The sequence below is a fragment of the Zosterops lateralis genome, assembly GCF_965231275.1.
Source record: "Zosterops lateralis genome assembly, chromosome: 33".
Lineage (NCBI taxonomy): Eukaryota > Metazoa > Chordata > Aves > Passeriformes > Zosteropidae > Zosterops > Zosterops lateralis.
Window position 1 is genome coordinate 3,825,679 of NC_139793.1, and position 18,806 is coordinate 3,844,484.

Here is an 18,806-nt window from a genome sequence, read left to right on the forward strand (position 1 = left end):
CCCAAATTTTCCCTGGATCCCCCAAATTCTCCTCCCAAGCCTCCAGGACCCTCAAATCCTTCCCCAGGAGCCTCAAATCTTCCCCCCAAACCCCCCAAATCATCCCCAGATCCCCCAAATTCTCCCCCCAAGCCCTCAGGATCCCCAGAAATTTCTACAGGAGCCCAAAATCCTCCCCTCAACACCCAAATTCTGCCCTTAGACCCCCCCAAATTGTCCCTGTGTCCCCCAAATCCTCCCCCCAAACCCCCCAAATCCTCCCCCAGGACCCCCAAATCCTCCCCTTAACACCAAAATTCTGCCCTTAGACCCCCCAAATCCCTCCCCAGGCCCCCCAAATCCTCCCCTCAACACCCAAATTCTGCCCTTAAACCCACCAAATCCCTCCCCAGGACCCCAAATCCTCCCCAGGACCCCAAATCCTCCCCAGGCCCCCCAAATCCTTCCCTCAACACCCAAATTCTTCCCTTAGACCCCCCAAAATCTCAGGCCGTGTCCCAAGTTCAGCACAGCAAAACCTTTATTGTTTAGAAAATCAGTTTAGAAACAAACCCCGAGGGGGAGGGGGGGAGGGGCACCCCCAAAATAACACAGACCCCCCTGTGGGGGGAGGGGCGGGGGGGGCACCCCAAAGTAACACTAATGGCGTGGGGGGAGGGGCGGGGGGGGCACCCCAAAATCCCCCCCTGTGCTGGGGGGAGGGGGAGGGGGTGGGGACCCCCCTCAGCCCCCCCAAGGTGGTTTTTTTGGGGGGGGGTGAGGGAAGAGTGGGACCCCTCCCCCCTAAGGGTGATTTTTGGGGTTTTTTTTGGGGGGGCAGCACCGGTTTGGGGGTCCCACGGGTGGGGGAGGGGTTGGGGAGGGGGGGAATGGGGAAGGTTGGGGGATCCTTGGGGAGGTTTGGGGGTCCCCAGAGGTGGTTTTGGGGTCCCTGGGGAAGTTTTGGGATCCCCAGAAGTGGTTTTAGGGTTCCTGGGGGGGGGTTTGGGGTCCTTGGGGATGTTTTGGGGTCCCCAGAGGTGGTTTTGGGGTCCCTGGGAGAGTTTTGGGTCCCCAAAGGTGGTTTGGGGGTCCCCAGAGGTGGTTCTGTGGTTCCTGGAGGAGTTTTGGGCTCCCAGGATGATTTTGGGGTCCCTGGAGGAATTCTGGACTCCCTTGGACAATTTTGGGGAACCCCCAACCCCTCCAAGGACCCTCCAGCAGCCAAAACTCGCCGAGAACTGGGCAGGGGGGGAATTTTGAGATGCCAGGCCAGGTTTGGATACCAGGAAGATTTTGGGGCACAGGGGAGGAATTTTGGGACACGGGGAAGATTTTGGGGCCCAGGGGGGGATTTTGATGTCCAGGGGAGGATTTTGAGGCACAGGGGAGGATTTTGGTGCACAGGGAGGATTTTGATGCACTGGAGGGATTTTGGGGCCCAGGGGAAGATTTTGGGGTGCACAGGGGGGTATTTTGGGGTGCACAGGGAGGAATTTTGAGGCCCAGGGGGGTATTTTGGGGCCCAGGGGGGCTCAGGGGTGCCCGATTTGGGGAGGGGGCTCAGAGGAAGGCGTCACACCACTCCCTCAGGCAGCCCGAGCAGTCCCGGCTCTGTTTGGCGTTGGCCCCGCACGTCTCCTTGAGCCACTCCCGGAACAGCTCCTCGTCCTTGCGCAGCACCAGGAACTGCCCCAGCACCACGTAGGCCTGCCAGGGCACCCAGGGGACAGGGAGGGGACAGCAGTGTCACCAGGGGTGTGGGGACACAGCCAGGGGTCACTGAGACCCCCCTGAGTGACCCCAAACAGCTCCTGACCCGCCCCAGCCCCGTGTCCCCAAGAGATTCTGGAGTTCACAGAACTATGAACACCTGGCTGGGGACAGGGAGGGGACAGGGAGGGGACAGCAGTGTCACCAGGGGTGTCACCAGGGGCTTGGGGACATGGCCAGGGGTCTCTGAGTGACCCCAAACAGCTCCTGACCCGCCCCAGCCCCGTGTCCCCAAGAGATTCTGGAGTTCACAGAACTATGAACACCTGGCTGGGGACAGGGAGGGGACAGGGAGGGGACAGCAGTGTCACCAGGGGTGTCACCAGGGGCTTGGGGACATGGCCAGGGGTCTCTGAGTGACCCCAAACAGCTCCTGACCCGCCCCAGCCCCGTGTCCACAAGAGATTCTGGAGCTGCCCCAGCACCTCGTAGGCCTGGCAGGGGCACCCAGGGGACAGGGAGGGGACAGCAGTGTCACCAGGGGCTTGGGGACACAGCCAGGGGTCACTGTGACCCCCCTGAGTGACCCCAAACAGCTCCTGGTCCTTGTGGTCCCCCCTTGTGCTCCTTCAGGTTGTCCCCAGGGGTGTCCCCAAAGTCCCCAGGTGTCTCCAATGTCCCCAGATGTCCCCAGAGTGTCCCCAGGGTGTCCCTAAAAGTGTCCCCAATGTCCCCAGGCGTGTCCCCAGTGTCCCCAGGGGTGTCCCCAGGTGTCCCAAGAGATGTCCCAGGTGTCCCCAATGTCCCTTCCTTGTCCAAACCCCTCCTCAGTGTCTCCAGGTGTCCCCAATGTCCCCAGGTGTCCCCAAGGGTGTCCAGGTGTTTCCCAGGTGTCCACAGATGTCCCCAAGTGTCTTCAGGTGTCCCAGATGTCCCCAACGTCCCCATGGGTGTCCCCAGAGTCCCCAGTGTCCCCAGAGGTGTCCCCAGTGTTCCCAGAGATGTCCCCAATGTCCTCCAGGTGTCCCCAGGAGTGTCCCCAATGTCCCCAAGGGTGTCTCAGGTGTCCCCAGGGGTGTCCAGGTGTCCCCAGGAGTGTCCCCAGTGTCCCCAAGGGTGTCTCAGGTGTCCCCAGGGGTGTCCAGGTGTCCCCAGGAGTGTCCCCAATGTCCCCAGAGGTGTTCCCCAAAGTCCCCAGATGCCCCCATATGTCCCCAGGTGTCCCAGAGGTGTCCCCAGATGTCCCCAGAGATGTCCCCAGGTATTCCCAATGTCCCCAGGTGTCCCCCACGTGTCCCCAGGGGTGTCCCCAATGTCCCCTCCTTGTCCAAACCCTTCCTCAGTGTCCCCAATGTTCCCAAGTGTCCCCAGGTATCCCCACTGTCCCCAGCTGTCCCCAGAGGTGTCCCCAGGTGTCCCCACCTTGTCGAAGCCCTTCTCCTCCAGTTTCCGGCCCAGCACGTCCCCGATCCCGGCCAAGGTCCCCACGGGTTTCTCCCCCATCGGCTCCGCCACAAAGTCCCGGTGCTTCTGTGACGTCGAGGACATGGCGCCTGGGGACAGGGGACAGTCAGGGGACAGGGGACAGGGAGGGGACACTGAGGGGACATGGCGCCTGGGGACAGGGGACAGTCAGGGGACAGGGGACAGTGAGGGGACAGGGAGGGGACACTGGGGACAGTGAGGGGACAGGGGACAGTGGGGACAGAGGGGACACTGAGGGGTCAGTTGGGGACAGGGAGGGGACACAGGACAGTGAGGGGACAATGGGGGACAATGGGGGGACAGTGGGGACACTTAAGGGGACAGTGAGGGGACAAGGATGGGACAGGGACAGAGTTGGGAACAGGGCTGGGACAGGAACAGGGATGGGACAGGGAGGGACAGGGAGGGGACACTGGGACAGCTCAGACTGAGTGACACCGGCACAGGGTGGGGACAGGGACAGAGCCGGGGGGCCCTGGGGACACTCTGGGGACAGGGACAGAGGGGAGGGGACAGGGACAGAGCCGGGGGACCCTGGGGACACTCTGGGGACAGGGACAGAGGGGAGGGGACAGGGACAGAGCCGGGGGACCCTGGGGACACTCTGGGGACAGGGACAGACGGGAGGGGACAGGGACAGAGGGGAGGGGACAGGGACAGAGCCGGGGGGCCCTGGGGACACTCTGGGGACAGGGACAGAGGGGAGGAGACAGGGACAGGATCGGGGACAGCGGACACAGTGGGGGTGGGGACCCTGAGGGGACGCGGGGACAGAGCGGGGACAGGGACTGCAGGGACACTGAGGGGACATTAAGGGGACATCTCGGGGGACACCGAGGAGACATTAAGGGGACACTGAGGGGACACTGAGGGGACACTGAGGCGACATCCCGGACCTGCCGCCCCTCTCAGCCTCCCCCGCCCCGTCCCGCCCCTCGGGCCCTTCTCGCCCCTCCCATTTCCCCCCTCCCGGTCCTCCCGCCCCCTCCCCGCCGCTCAAAGTCCCCTCCCTGTCCCCGGTGTCCCCTCAGCGTCCCCTCAGTGTCCCCTCAGTGTCCCCAGGGCCCCCCCGCCCTCACCGTCCCCTCGGGCCGCTCCAACCGCCGCTCCCGCCTCAGGCCGCTGCCGCTGCGCACTGACGTCACATCCGGCGGCGCGCAGCGTGACGTCACTTCCGGCTAAACCACCGAGAGGAGAGGGACGAGCGGCCGCCAGGGGGCGCGCCGGGATCATAGAGAGGAACCGGGTCCTCCAAGGGCCTTTCGGGTCCTCCAAGGGCCTTTCGGGTCCTCCGAGGACCTTCTGGGACCTCCTGGATCCTTCAAAGACCTCCAAGAACCTCCAAGGTCCTCCTGGGTCCTCCAAGGACCTCCCAGGTCCTCCGAGGACCTCCTGGGTCCTCCAAGGACCTTCTGGATCCTCCAAGGATCTCCTGGGTCCCCCCAGGTCCTCCCCAAAATCACCTCCCCTGGTCCCAGTGCCTCCCCTTTGTCCCCAGCCCACAAGAGGATCCTCAAAAAGACTCAAAAAGTGGCGATTTTGGCCCAAATATCAGGCCAAAAAAAGGTTTTTTTATTAAATTTATGGGGGAAGTTATAAATGTAACAGGGTAGGACATGGGGAGGGAAGTAAGGGGGAAAGAAATGGAGTTTTAGCGGAAAAACGGGTTTGGAATGGAGAGAAAAGGTCTGGGGGCTAAAAAAAATAAGGGAATTGGGGCACCAAGGCGGATTTGGTGAGAAAATATAAAAAAAAATTAGGGTGAAATGAGATTTTTGAGGTAAAATCAGGATTTGGGGGCACAAAAGGAGGGAATTGGGACAAAGGAGGGAGACCTGAGGGTGGAACTTGGAGATTTGGAGATAAAAATGGGAATTTAGGGGAAAAAAATGGTGAAATTTTAGAGGGAATAAAAATATTTGGGGTGAAACGAGGAAATTTTGGGAGGAGGGAGAAATTCAGGGAGAAAAAAGGAGAAATTTTGAGGGAAAAACAAAGGGGAATTTTTTTGCTTTTTACGCAAATACAACAATTCCCGCCAAAAATGCAAATAGGAAACACTTAATTTGCATAAAGGGGCGGGGTCTTGTTGAGACCACGCCCATATGCAAATGATGTCTATCAAGCCACGCCCCCATTTAAACACAGGAATGGGAGAAAAGATGAAATTTGGGTCCATTTTTTGATGAAAACCGCAGGAATTTGGGGTTTTCTCCCACTCCAAATAATCCTTTATCCAAGGAGGGTCTCAAATCCATTTTGAAGACCCCAAAAATGATAAATTTGGGGGGTTTTTTTTCCCTTTTTCAAGCTTCTTCCTCAGTCAGGAGCATGTTGGGGACCCCCCTGGAGATGGGGAAGCGTCTCCCCGAGTCCGGGCACTGCAGGGACCCCTCCAGCACCTCCACCTGCCCAAAGGGGGGAAAATTGGGGGTCAGGGGGGTGTCCCCGAGGTTTGGGGACCCCCCCAGGGGTTTGGGGACCCCCCTGACCTCCAGCAGGACGTGGTGAAGGCGGCGCAGAAATTCCTCGTTGGCCTCGTAGTCGGGGAGGGGCTCGGGGGGCAGCTCCGAGGGGTGGCCCAGCTGGTTTTTTGGGGGTCAAAAAAGAAATAAAAAGGGTTTTAGAGAAAGGTTTGGGAGCTCTCAGATGAATAAATGGGGTTACAAAGGGGGGTAGGTGCCATAAAAAATATTTGAGAGGGGTTCTCAAAAAAGTTGGGGTTGTTCTCCCAAAAAAATTCACTTTCCCCTGGAGGTTCTGGAACCTCCCAGAGCCCCAAATGTGACACTGAGACAAAATTGAGACCCTCCCCAAACCTGAGACCACCCAAATCTGGGAGTCCTGAGCCCCTCCAGACCCCCCAAAACCGACCCCTTCCAAACCCCCTTTTTCCTCTGGAGCCCCCAAGTTTTTCCCCCAGACCCCCAAAATTCCCCCCAAATTCCCCTCCAGACCCCAAAAATCCCTTCAGATTCCCCAAATCCCACCCCAAATCCTCCCCAGACCCTCAAAATCCTCCCTAAATTTCCATCCCAGATGCCTAAAATCCCCCCAAATTGCCCCCAGACCCCCCAAATCCCCTTCAGATCCCCAAATTTCCCCCCACATTCCCCCCAAACCGACACCCCGTGGCTCTCCCTCAGTCCCTGTTCCCCCGATCCCGGTCCCATCCCAGTCCTGGTTCTCCCCTGATCTCGCTCCCAGTCCCGATCCCGGTTCTCCCCTTGGTCCTGGTTTCCCCCAATTCCGGTTCTCTTCGGTCCCGATCCCATCCCAGTCCCGGTTCTCCCCCAGTTCCTCCATTCCCATCCCCATTCCCAGTCCCAGTTCTTCCTGGTCCTGTCCCCGTTCCTGATCCCAGTTCTGCTCCTGGTTCCCCCTCAATCCTGTCCCAGTCCTGGTTCCCCCAGTTCTCCTGTTCCTGTCCCAATCCCAGTTCTCCTCGCTCCCAATCCTGTCCCTGTCCCTGTTCCCGTCCCTGTTCCAGTCCCAGTTCTCCCGTCCCTGTCCCAATCCCAGTTCTCCTCGCTCCCAATCCTGTCCCTGTTCCCGTCCCTGTTCCTGTCCCAGTTCTCCCGGTTCCCCGTTCCCATCCCTGTTCCTCTCCCAGTCCCAGTTCTCCTCAGTCCCAATCCCATTCCCATCCCCGCTCACGCTCCTGATCCCAGTCCCTGTCCCCGTCCCTGTCCCCGTCCCTGTCCCCGTTCCCGTTCCTGATTCTCCCGGTTTCCCCGTCCCGTTCCCGGTTTCCCCGTCCCCGCTCCCGCTCCCGATCCCAGTCCCGGTTCCCAGTCCCGGTTCCCCGTCCCGGTTCCCCGTCCCGCTCCCGCTCCCGATCCCAGTCCCGGTTCCCAGTCCCGGTTCCCAGTCCCGGTTCCCCGTCCCGCTCCCGATCCCAGTCCCGGTTCCCAGTCCCGGTTCCCCGTCCCGCTCCCGATCCCAGTCCCGGTTCCCAGTCCCGGTTCCCCGTCCCGCTCACGCTCTCGGCCGCCTCCCTGAGCGCGTCCCAGCGCAGCCGCGGCACCAGGCGGGACACGAAGGCGGCGTTGAATGGGACGGGCCGGACCCGGACCTCGGCGGCCTGGGGGGAAATAACGGGGGATAACGGGGGTTAATGGGGTATTAATGGGGGTTCCAACCGGACCCGGACCTCGGCGGCCTGGGGGGAAATAACGGGGAAATAACAGACCCGGACCTCGGCGGCCTGGGGAAATAACGGGGGATTTAACGGGGGCAATGTGGGTTTAACGGGAGGTTTAACGGGGGATTTAACGGGGACAGGCAATGGGGTTTTAACGGGGGCTTTAACAGGGATGTACCGGGGGCAATGGGGGTTTAACGGGTGATTTAACGGAACATTTAACGGTGGGTTTAACGGAAAATTTAATAGAAGAAATCCCGGTAATTAACGGTAGAAACTCCAAGAAAATAACGGAACAGAGAACGGGAGTAACGGGATCTCCACGAGGCGGCCCCGACCGCGAAGCGGGGAGGGCGGGGCCGGTACCGGGGGGGTCTCAGGGGGGTCTCTCCCCTCACATTTCCCCTCCCGCACCTCAATCTTCAGCGGGAACCCCCCCCCGGGCCGCAGCCCCGGGACGTGCGAGCTCAGCAGGTTGTGCGTGAGGAGCTTCATGGCGCCGCTTCCTCTTCCGCTTCCACCACTTCCGCTTCCGGCGCGTCACTTCCGACAAGGTGCAAATACCGGAAGTCGGCGTGTCTTAACAAGGCGTGGTTTCTTAAAGGAGCCGCAGCGCTTTGAAAATAATTAATTTGTCCCTGCCAAAAGCTGGGAGACCCCAAAAAGCCTCAGGGGATTGAGATCCTTCCCCAGATCCCCAAAATTCAATCCAGACTCTCAGCCCCGCCCTCTTTTTAGAGTTCTGGCCACGCCCAAAGGTGGCCACGCCCCTTTTTTGGGGTCCCAAAATTCATAGGGAACCCCTGAGGATCCTGACCCCAGTTTTGGGGTTGATTTCTCCCATTTTAGGTTTGATTTTCCCCATTTTTGGGGTCCCCCCCCGATTTTTGGGGGGTCCCGTCCCCCCACATTTCCCCCCAAGAGCCCAAAAATCCTCCCTCTCTCCCCCTCCCCTAATTTGGGGTCTGGGACCCCCCAAATCTTGGGGGGGGGTCACTCAGAGCCCCCCAAAAATCAACAGAGTCAGAGACAGGGACAGAAATGCTGCTCGTTTATTCAGGATTGGAGGGGGAACCCCAAAAACCCCCAAAAAACAGAGAAAACCCCAAAAGGAGGGAGGAAAAATACCCCCAAAAAAGGCATTTTTAGGGGTAGGAAATACAAGAAAAGAAACTCCCCAAAAACCAAGAAGAAAAAAGAAAAAAACCCTAAACAAAAAAAGGAGTTTTGAGCTTCAGACTTGAGAAAAACCCCAAAAAAACCCCAAAAAAACCCAACAAGACCCACAACAACCCCCCATACTGACACAAAACCCTCTCTGGGTGCCCAAATTCTGATTTTTGGGGTTGAATTATTCACCCTTTATAAGGAAAGCCCAACAACATCCCGTCGTAGGGCCCCACTTTGATCTCCTCCAGCCTCAGCTCCAACTGCCCCGGCACCACCGGCCCCGTGCTGAACCTCAGCGTCACCTCGGGGGGCACGAGGGGCCCCTGGGACCCCCCTGGGGGCTGTTGGAGCCCCGAGAAGGGTTTGAGCACCCCGGGGTGGGGGTTGAGCAGCAGCAGGTACCGCTCGCTCTGGTCCCAAAGGCGGAGCAGGGACAGCGACGGGGGGACAGAGGAGACGGGGTGGGTTTGGCCCAGGAGGAGGGAGAGTTCACGGGAACGGAGGGAGGAGACGGTGGTGCACAGCTCCAGTTCTGCTGGGGGCTAAAAGAGAGAGAAATGAGGGTTAGGGAGGGTTTGGTGTGGTGAGAAAGTCATGCAGAGTTCTAGTTCTGCTGGGGGCTGGAATGGAGAGAAATTAGAGTTAATGTGGGGTGAGAGAGGCCCAAAATGGCCCCAAAATGGTCCTAAAATGGCCCTAAAATGCAACAGGAGGAGGGAGACTTCATGAGAGCAAAGGGAGGAGATGGTTGTGCAGAGCTCCAGTTCTGCTGGGGGCTGAAAGAGAGAGAAATTAGAGTTAATGTGGGGTGAGAGAGGCACAAAATGGCCCCAAAATGGCCCCAAAATGGTCCTAAAATGGCCCAGCAGGAGAAAGAGTTCCCAGGAGCAAAGGCAGGACAGAGTCGTGCAGAGTTCCAGTTCTGCTGAGAGCTGGAATGGAGAGAAATTAGAGTTAGTGTGAGCTAATTATGGCGCCAAAGGAGATCTAAAATGGCACCAAAATGGCCCTAAAATGGGCCCCAGGAGGAGGGAGAGTTCACGGGAACGGAGGGAGGAGATGGTGGTGCACAGCTCCAGTTCTGCTGGGGGCTAAAAGAGAGAGAAATGCCACTAATGGGCGTAGCCTATTGACACCATCCCTTGGGAAACACCATAAAAGAGACTTAAAAATCCGCCCCATGGGAGGAGTTTGCACAAGCCCCGCCCAAAAATGTAAATTACAAGTTCAAACCCCGCCCACCAGACAGTCAATCACATCCTCAAGCCCCGCCCACCAGACAGTCAATCACATTCTCAAGCCCCGCCCACCAGACTGTCAATCACATCCTCAAGCCCCGCCCACCAGACAGTCAATCACATCCTCAAGCCCCGCCCACCAGACAGTCATTCACATTCTCAAGCCCCGCCCACCAGACAGTCAATCACATCCTCAAGCCCCGCCCACCAGATTATCAATCAGTCCCAAAGCCCCGCCCACCTCAGAGCCGTTCCCGCCCCTTTTGATGGCGTCAATGATGTCCCACGGCATCGGCGGCAGCTGGGGAGAAACGGGGAAAATTGGGGTCGGGGGAAAAAAAATGGGGGGATTTGGGGTCAGGGGTCACACGAAAACCCCCCTGAACCCCCCAAAACCCTACAGCCATCCCCAGCCCCCCAAAACTGCCCTAATCCTCCCCAAGACCCCCTGGTTTCCTCCCAGTGAGTCCCAGTCCCCCCCAAATCCCGTCCTGGCCCCCTCAAATCCCTCCAGGTCCCCCAAAAATCTGTTCCAGCCCCCAATCTCCTCCCAGACCTCCAAAAATCACTTCCAGTGCCCCCAAATCCTATTCCAGCCCCTCAAAATCCCTTTCCAGCCCCTCTATATTCGTCCCAGCCCCCAAATCCCTTCCAGACCCCCTAAATCCCCCCCAAATCCCTCCCAGTCCCCCAAAAATCCCTTCCAGACCCCCCCAAACTCCTCTCAGCCCCCTAAATCCCCCCCAAACCCCTTTCCAGCCTCCCCAAATTCCCTCCCAGTTCCCCTAAATCCCCTCCAACCTCCTTCCAGACCCCCCAAATCCCTTTCCAGACCCCCCAAACCCCTCCCAGTCCCCCCAAAAAATCCCTCCCAGCCCTTCTAAATCCCCCTAAACCCCCTCCCAGTCCCCCCAAATCCCCCCCAAACCCCTTCCAGACCCCCAACCCTCTTTCCAACCCCCCCAATCCCTTCCAGACCCCCCCAAATCTCCCCCAGGCCCCTCCAAGACCCCCCAAATCCCCCCCAAACCCCTTCCAGACCCCCCAAATCCCTTTCCAATCCCCCAAAAAATCACTCCCAATCCCCCCAAACCCCCTCCCAGCCCCCCAAATTCCTTCTACCCCCCCTCCCCGGGGGTACCTGCTGGTTTTTGGGGGGTCTGGGCAGCCCCAGCTCGTCCCCATAGCTCAGCACGGGGGTCCCGGGGAGGGCCCAGACCATCAGCAGCTGCTGCAGCCTCAGCTCGGGGCTCACCCACGACTCCCAGGGGGACCCAACCTGGGGGGCAGAGACCCTGTCAGCCCCAAATCCCCCCCAAAAATATCCCAAAAGGGGAGGGGGTGGCTTGGGGGGTGTGGGGTGGGGGTGGAGAGGGGATTTGGGGGTCCCAGGGAGGTTTTGGGGGTCCCAGGGAGGTTTGGGAGGGTCCCAGGAGTTCAGGATTTGGAGGTGGAGAGGGAATTTGGGGGTCCCAGGGAGGTTTTTGGGGGTCCCAGGGAGGTTTTTGGGGGTCCCAGGGAGGTTTTGAGGGTTCCCAGAGAGGTTTGAGGGTTCCCAGGGGCTCAGGATTTGGGGATGGAGGAGGATTTGGGGTCTCAGGGAGATTTTGGGAGGGTCCCAGGGAGGTTTCAGGAGTCCCAGGGGCTCAGGATTGGGGGGATTTTTGGGGGTGAGGGAGGAATTTGGGGTCCCAGGGAGGTTTCGAGGGGTCACAGGAAGGTTTTGGGGTCCCAGGGGCTCAGGATTTGGAGGTGGAGGAGTTTGGGGTTCCAGGAAGGTTTTGGGAGGGTCCTGGGGAGGTTTTGGGGGGGTCTCAGGAAGGTTTTGGGGTCCCAGGGGCTCAGGATTTGGAGGTGGAGAGGGAATTTGGGGGTCCCAGGGAGATTTTGAGGAGTCTCAGAGGGGTTTGGGGGGGTCCCAGGGAGGTTTGGGAGGGTCCTGGGGAGGTTTGGGGGGGTCCCAGGAAGGTTTTTGGGGTCCCAGGAAGGTTTTTGGGAGGATTTTGGGGCAGTTTGGGGGGGTCTCAGGAAGGTTTTTGGGGTCCCAGGGGCTCAGAATTGGGGGGATTTTTGGGGGTGGAGGAGGAGTTTGGGGTCCCAGTCAGGATGCCCAGGAATGATTTAGGGTGCCCCAGGCAGGTTTTAGGGATTCCCAGGGATGTTTGGGGTTCCCAGGGCAGTTTAGGGTTCCCAGGGATGATTTGGGATCCCCCAGTCAGGATTTGGGATGCCCAGGGACGATTTGGGGCCCCCAATCAGGTTTAGGTGTGTCCCAGTCAGGTTTAGGGGTTCCCAGTCAGGATCTGGGGCGTCCCAGGACAGTTTTGGGTTCCCACTCGGGATTCAGGGTGCCCCAGTCAGGATTTGGGGTGTCCCAGGCCAGTTTTGGGTTCCCATTCAGTATTTGGGGTGCCCTATGCAGGTTTTAGAGGTGCCCAGGGATGATTTGGGATGCCCAGGGATGATTTGGTGTGCCCAGGAAGGATTTGGGGTGCCCATTCAGTATTTGGGATTCCCATTCAGTATTTGGGGTGCCCCATGCAGGTTTTAGGGGTTCCCAGGAATGATTTGGGATGCCCCATCCAGGTTTTAGGGGTTTCCAAGGATGATTTGGGGTGCCCAGGGACGATTTGGGATGCCCCATGCAGGTTTAGGGGTCCCCAGTCAGGATTTGTGGTGCCCAGGGATGATTTGGGGTGCCCCAGGGCAGTTTAGGGTTCCCAGGAAGGATCTGGGGTGCCCCAGTCAGGAATTGGGGTTCCCAGTCAGGTTTTAGGGGTTCCCAGGAATGATTTGGGGTTCCCAGTCAGGATTTGGGGTGCCCCACTCACGCTCCAGCCCAGCCCCACGGCCGGGGACGACTCTGAGGACGAGTTGGACGAGGCCAGGAAGGCCAGCAGGTCCCTCAGGGCCCCCTGGGGGCTCTCCCCGTGGGGAGGGGGCTGCAGGGGCTGCAGGAAGGGCCCCACCAGCAGCCGGGGGGCCCCGGGGTGCTGCGGCACCTTCCAGGGCTGCTGCAGGCGGGTGCCCCCCACCAGGACCCTGGAATGGGATAAAGGGGTCAGGGGGAGCCCAAAAAATGGGTCAGGGGGTCACAGGGGAGACCCTGGGGAACCTTCCAGGGCTGCTGCAGGTGGGTGCCCCCCACCAGGACCCTGGAATGGGATAAAGGGGTCAGGGGGAGACCCAAAAATGGGTCAGGGGGTCACTGGGGAGACCCTGGGGAACCTTCCAGGGCTGCTGCAGGCGGGTGCCCCCCACCAGGACCCTGAAATGGGATAAAGGGGTCAGGGGGAGACCCAAAAATGGGTCAGGATCATCAGGGGAGTGTCCCAAAAAAGGGAAAAAAATGTCAGAGGAAAAGCCAAAAAATGGGAATGAAAAGTCAGGGGAGAACCCAAAAAATGGGGGGGAAAAGGGCAGAGAAAGACCCCAAAAATGGGAAAAAAAGTGTAAGGGGAGAACCCAAAAAATGGGAGGAGAATGATCAGGGAAACACCCCAAAAATGGCAGGGAAAAATCAGGGGAGAACCGAAAAAATGGGAGGGGAAAGGGCAGAGGAGAAACCCAAAAAATGGGAGAAAAAAGTCAGGGGAGAACCTGAAAAAATGGGATGAGGAGGTCAGAGAAGAGCCCTAAAAATGGGATAGAGGATCAGGGGAGAACCCAAAAAATGGGAGGGGAATGATCAGGGGAACACCCCAAAAATTGGGAGGAAAAAATCAGGGGAGAACCCAAAAAATGGGAGGGAAAAGGGCAAAAGAGGACCCCAAAAATGGAGGAGAAAGGGCTGAGAATAATCCCAAAAACAGGGGAGAGAAGGTCAGGGGAGAACCCCAAAAAATGGAGGAAAAAGAGCAGAGAATAATCCCAAAAATGGGAGAAAAAAGTCAGGGAAGAACCTGAAAAACGGGATGAGGAGGTGAAGGAAGAACCCTAAAAATGGGATAGAGGATCACGGGAGAACCCAAAAAATGGGAGGGGAATGATCAGGGGAACACCCCAAAAATTGGGAGGGAAAGGTTAAAGAAACACCCCAAAAATGGGGCAGAAAAGGCTGAAAATCACCCCAAAAATGGGGGGAAAGGGGGGTCATGGGGAACCCCAAAAATGGGGGGAAAGGGCAGAAAAGGACCCCAAAAACGGGGCAGAAAGGGCTGAAAATCACCCCAAAAAAAGGGGAGAGAAGATCAGAGAAGAACCCCAAAAATGGGGGAAGCAGCACAAATGGGGGTCAGTGACACGAGGGGAGGAGATTTGGGGGACACTGGGGGGGAAAAAGGGACATTTTTGGGGGGTCACAGATTTGGGGTGACACTCGGGGGGTCAGTGACACCGTTTTGGGGGGCAAAAGGAACATTTTTCGGGGACAAAAGGAAGATTTTGGGGGCTCAGACCTGGCCACGCCGCTGGGGCTGGGCCGATGCTCCGTCAGGTTCCTCCAGTGAGACACCACCGAGGGCTGGGGGGGCACGGGGGGTCACAAGGGGGTCACAGCCCCCCAAAAACCCCCCAGAGACCACCCAGAAAAACCCCAGAGACCCCCAAAACTCCCCAAAGACCCTCAACACCCCCAAAGACCTCCAAAACCCCCCAGAAAACCCCAATAGACTCCTAAAACCTCCCAGAGACCCCCCAAAATCCCCCAAAAATCCCCAAAATTCCCCCAAAGACCCCTAAAAACCCCCAAAGACCCCCCAAAATCCCCACAGAGAGCCCCCAAAGTCCCTAAAACCGCCCTTAAAACCCCCAAAGACCCCCAAATCCCCCCAAACCCTCCAGAGACCCCCAAAAAACCCCCCAAAGACCCCCTAGAAACCCCAAAGACCCCCAAACACCCCCAAAACCCTCCAGAGACCCCCAAAGATGCCCCAAAACCCCCCAGAGACCCCTTAAAACCCTCAAAGACCCCCAAAATTCCCCCAAACACCTCCAAAACTCCCCAGAGACCCCCCAAAAAAACCCAAAACACCCCTCAAAGACCCCCCAAAAAAGCCCCAAAGTCCCCCCAAAACCCCCCAGAGACCCCAAAAAAACCCAAAAGACCCCTTAAACCCCCCCCAAAATCTGTATCCCCCTCACCTCGAGCTCCTCAATCCCGTCCAGGAAGATCCCAGCAAAATCCTGTTTGAGCCAATGGCTCAGGGCCTCCTGGGGGGGCACAGGGGGGTCAGGGGGTCCCCAAAACCCCCCAAAACCCCCCCAGGACCCCCCAAAACCTCCCCAGGATCCCCCAAAACCCCTCCAGGACCCCCCAAAATCCCCCCAGGACCCCCCAAAACCTCCCCAGGACCCCCCAAAACCCCCCCAGGACCCCCTAACCCCCCCCAACACCCCCCAAAACCCCTCCAGGAGCCCCCAAAACCCCCCCAGGAGCCCCCAGACCCACCTGGACCCCCCAAAACCCCCCAGACCCACCTGGACCTGCTGTTGCACCCCGGGGTCGTTGGCTGCGTCCCCCCAGACGGGACCCCCCGAGGGGTTCGGGGTCAGGTCCAGGATCACCTTCATTCCTTTGGGGGGAAATTGGGGGTCAGGGACCCCAAAACAGCCCTGGGGACCCCAAAACACCCCTGGGGATCCCAAAACCTCCTGAGGGGACCCCAAAACACCCCCCAGGGTCACAGAAACCTCCCCCAAATATTTGGGATCCCCCCAAGGATCACAGACCCTCCACTTTGGGGTCCCCCACCCCATTTTTGGGGTCCCCTCGCAATTTTTGGGGTCCCCCAACCCATTTTCAGGCCCCCCCAACTCATTTTCCGGGTCATTCACCCCATTTTTGGGGTCCTTTCCCCATTTTTTGTGCTCCCCCAGCCCATTTTTGGGGTCCCCCAATCCATTTTCAGCCCCCCCAGCCCATTTTTGGGGTCCCCCACCCCATTTTTCAGGCTCTCCCATCCCATTTTCAGCCCCCTCCAGCCTGTTTTGGGCTCCCCCAACCCATTTTTGGAGTCCCTCATCCCATTCTTGAGGTCCTTCTCCCCATTTTGGGGTCCCCCATCCTAATTTCGGGGTCCCTCTCTCCCTTTTCAGCCTCCCCTACCCCATTTTCGGGGTCCCCCAGCCCGTTTTGGGGGTCCCCCAGCCCACCTTTGTCCTGGGCCGTGTCCAGCAGGGCCATCAGGTCCTGGGGGGTGCCCAGGGCCGGGTCCAGCTCCTTCAGGGGGGGGATTTTGTCCCCCGGGGCCTTTGGGGGGTTCAGGGGGCCCAGGAGCAGCCCCCCCACCTGCAGCTTGTCCCGCAGGTACCCCAGGCGGGCCTCCACACCTGGGGGGGACAGGGGGGAGAAATGTGAGCACGGCCTGGGGCACCAAAACTACATCCTGAGAGCCCAAAATCCTGCTCTGAGACACCAAAACCTAAACAAAATCCCAAAATTCCACCCTGAGACCTCAAAATAACACCCTGAGACACCAAAACCTGAACAGGAACCCCAAAATTCCACCCTAAGACACCAAAATCCCACCCTGAGACACCAAAACCTGAACAAAATCCCAAAATTCCACCCTAAGACACCAAAATCCCACCCTGAGACACCCAAATCCCACCCTGAGACACCCAAATCCCACCCTGAGACCCTCAAATTCCATCCTGAGACCCTCAAATTCCATCCTGAGACACCAAAATCCCACCCTGAGACCCTCAAATTCCATCCTGAGACACCAAAATCCCACCCTGAGACCCTCAAATTCCATCCTGAGACCCTCAAATTCCATCCTGAGACACACAAATCCCACCCTGAGACACCCAAATCCCACCCTGAGACACCAAAATCCCACCCTGAGACACCAAAATCCCACCCTGAGACCCTCAAATTCCATCCTGAGACCCCAAAATCCTGCTCTGAGACACCCAAATCCCACCCTGAGACCCTCAAATTCCATCCTGAGACACACAAATCCCACCCTGAGACCCTCAAATTCCACCCTGAGACCCTCAAATCCCACCCTGAGACACCAAAATTCCACCCTGAGACACCAAAATTCCACCCTGAGACACCAAAATTCCACCCTGAGACACCAAAATTCCACCCTGAGACACCAAAATTCCACCCTGAGACACCAAAATTCCACCCTGAGACACCAAAATCCCACCCTGAGACACCAAAATTCCATCCTGAGACACCAAAACCTGCACTGGAACCCCCAAAATTCCATCCTGAGACCCCAAAATTCCACCACAAGACCCCCAAAACCAATTCAGGAACCCCAAAATCCCACCCTGAGACCCCAAAATTCCATCCTGAGACACCAAAACCTGAACAGGAACCTCAAAATCCCACCCTGAGACATCAAAACCTGAACAGGAACCCCAAAATCCTGCCCTGAGACATCAAAACCTGAACAGGAACCTCAAAATTCCACCCTGAGACATCAAAACCTGAACAGGAACCCCAAAAACCACCCGGGAATCCCAAATTCCACCCTGAGACCCTAAAACCTGCCCAGGAACCCCAAAATCCCACCCCGAGACACCCAAAACTGACCCAGGATCCCCAAAATCCCACCCTGAGACCCCCCAAAACCCCCCAGGGAACCCTCACCACCCCCCAAACCCCCCAAAAAACCTTTCCAGCCCCCTCCTCACCTTTGAGATCCCCCCCGAAGGCCTTGGGGGGAGCCCTGTAGAGCGCCCCGAGCTCCCACCAGGCTTTGGAGGGCAGGGGTTGGCAGCGGGGGGCCTGGACCACGATGGCAGCGGCCGCCCCCAACATCCCCAACCAACCCCCCCAAAAGAGCAGCAGCAAAACCTTCCTGGCCCGGGACCAGAGCGGCGTCCCCGCCTCCCTCAGCAGCTCCTCTTTGCCCAAACCCGTGAATTTTGGGCTTCCCGAAGGCGCTGCGCCGCTTAAAGCGGCTTCTTCTTCTTCCTCGGGGGGGATTTTCATCACCAGCCCGTTTTTTTCGGCTCCTGCTCGGGGGTCTGGGGGTGGAATTGGGTCTGGGGGAGCTCCGGGTTCGGGCCCGGCCGCCATCGGTTCCTTCTCGGCCTCCAGCGCCGACAGCTCCAGCTCGCGGGGCGCCTCGGGGTCCATCTGAGGGGAAAAAAACCACAAAAACTCCTTCAGGACACCCTAAAAATAATCCGAGATAAGCTGGACTCTTTCTGTTTAAATCAGCATTAAAATAGGACTTTAAACGCTGATTTTGCAGCGCGGCGGGCAAAGGTTTGTGGGAGGGCCAAAGGCGTTTCCCACACACGCCAAAAGCCCCTTAAATATCTTAATATCGATCTAAACCCTCTAAAATACTATTGTTGAGACTTTTAAGCTCCTCTAGAGTATCTAAAAGCCTTTCTAAGGGATTTTAAATTATTCACAGGGGACTCAGAACGTCCAAAAATATTTCCAGGCCTCCCCGCGGTGTTTTGACAAGGCCTCGCCTTGAACGACCGGATTTGTCCTTGAAGGGGATTTCCAGCCCCTCCCGCGCACTCGAAGGAGAATCTGAGCACCCTGATATTGGTATAAAGAGCCCAAAAACTGATTGTTTTCCCAAAGAAAAGCCCCTTTAAACCTCTCAAGACCCCCCCCCAGAGCCGCCGCTACCTCCGGTGATCTCCTCGTGACAGGGCTGGGAGGGGCTGAGCGCCGCCTTTTATACCACGCATACCCCGCAAAGCCACGCCCACTACTCCTAAACCACGCCCTAGGTTACGCCTCATTGGCTCTTACCACCACAAGTCACGCCCACTTCACTCTGACCACGCCCCAAACAACACCCCCATTGGCTATTACCATCAAAAACCACGCCCACTTCACACAGGCCACGCCCCCTCCCGGCGCCGCTGAGGGCGGATCAAAGGGCGCGAGGCGGGCGGGGAGGGGCCGGACCCGCCCCGAGGGCGGAATTTGGCGTTTGTAATTCCCACTGGGGCTCGGCGAGACGCCGATTTTGGAGTTTACGGCCTTTTCTTCCTTCAGAGGATTCTCGACACTTTTGTCTTTATCGGGGTTTCCCCCCACCCTGCGCCGCCATTTTGCCGCGCCCTAAGGAGCCGCCATTTTGGTGTTGTCAAAGACTGGGCGCCGCCATTTTGTTGTACCCGAGGGGGGAGTGCGGTTTACGGAGCGC

The 18,806-nt window shown here is 58.2% G+C and overlaps 3 protein-coding genes across 3 annotated transcripts; all 3 read right to left on the bottom strand.

Moving 5' to 3' along the window:
* Positions 1-1,483: 1,483 nt before the first annotated feature.
* On the bottom strand, positions 1,484-4,374 carry BANF1 (barrier to autointegration nuclear assembly factor 1). The gene is made up of 3 exons (XM_083881418.1): positions 4,257-4,374; positions 3,115-3,245; positions 1,484-1,689 (listed from the first exon to the last, which is right to left on the bottom strand). Exons 2-3 carry the CDS (start codon positions 3,238-3,240, stop codon positions 1,543-1,545), a joined length of 273 nt encoding a protein of 90 aa, XP_083737544.1. The 5' UTR covers positions 3,241-3,245; positions 4,257-4,374; the 3' UTR covers positions 1,484-1,542.
* A 334-nt stretch (positions 4,375-4,708) lies between these two features.
* On the bottom strand, positions 4,709-8,002 carry TRMT112 (tRNA methyltransferase activator subunit 11-2). Its single transcript, XM_083881462.1, has 4 exons — positions 7,736-8,002; positions 7,160-7,261; positions 5,670-5,762; positions 4,709-5,585 (listed from the first exon to the last, which is right to left on the bottom strand). The coding sequence occupies exons 1-4, from the start codon at positions 7,814-7,816 to the stop codon at positions 5,484-5,486; spliced, it is 378 nt and encodes a 125-aa protein (XP_083737588.1). The 5' UTR covers positions 7,817-8,002; the 3' UTR covers positions 4,709-5,483.
* A 357-nt stretch (positions 8,003-8,359) lies between these two features.
* Positions 8,360-17,795, bottom strand: SLC3A2 (solute carrier family 3 member 2). Its single transcript, XM_083881414.1, has 9 exons — positions 17,320-17,795; positions 15,823-15,999; positions 15,148-15,242; positions 14,812-14,880; positions 14,127-14,191; positions 12,561-12,771; positions 10,871-11,008; positions 9,971-10,030; positions 8,360-9,033 (listed from the first exon to the last, which is right to left on the bottom strand). Exons 1-9 carry the CDS (start codon positions 17,765-17,767, stop codon positions 8,677-8,679), a joined length of 1,620 nt encoding a protein of 539 aa, XP_083737540.1. The 5' UTR covers positions 17,768-17,795; the 3' UTR covers positions 8,360-8,676.
* Positions 17,796-18,806: the final 1,011 nt, after the last annotated feature.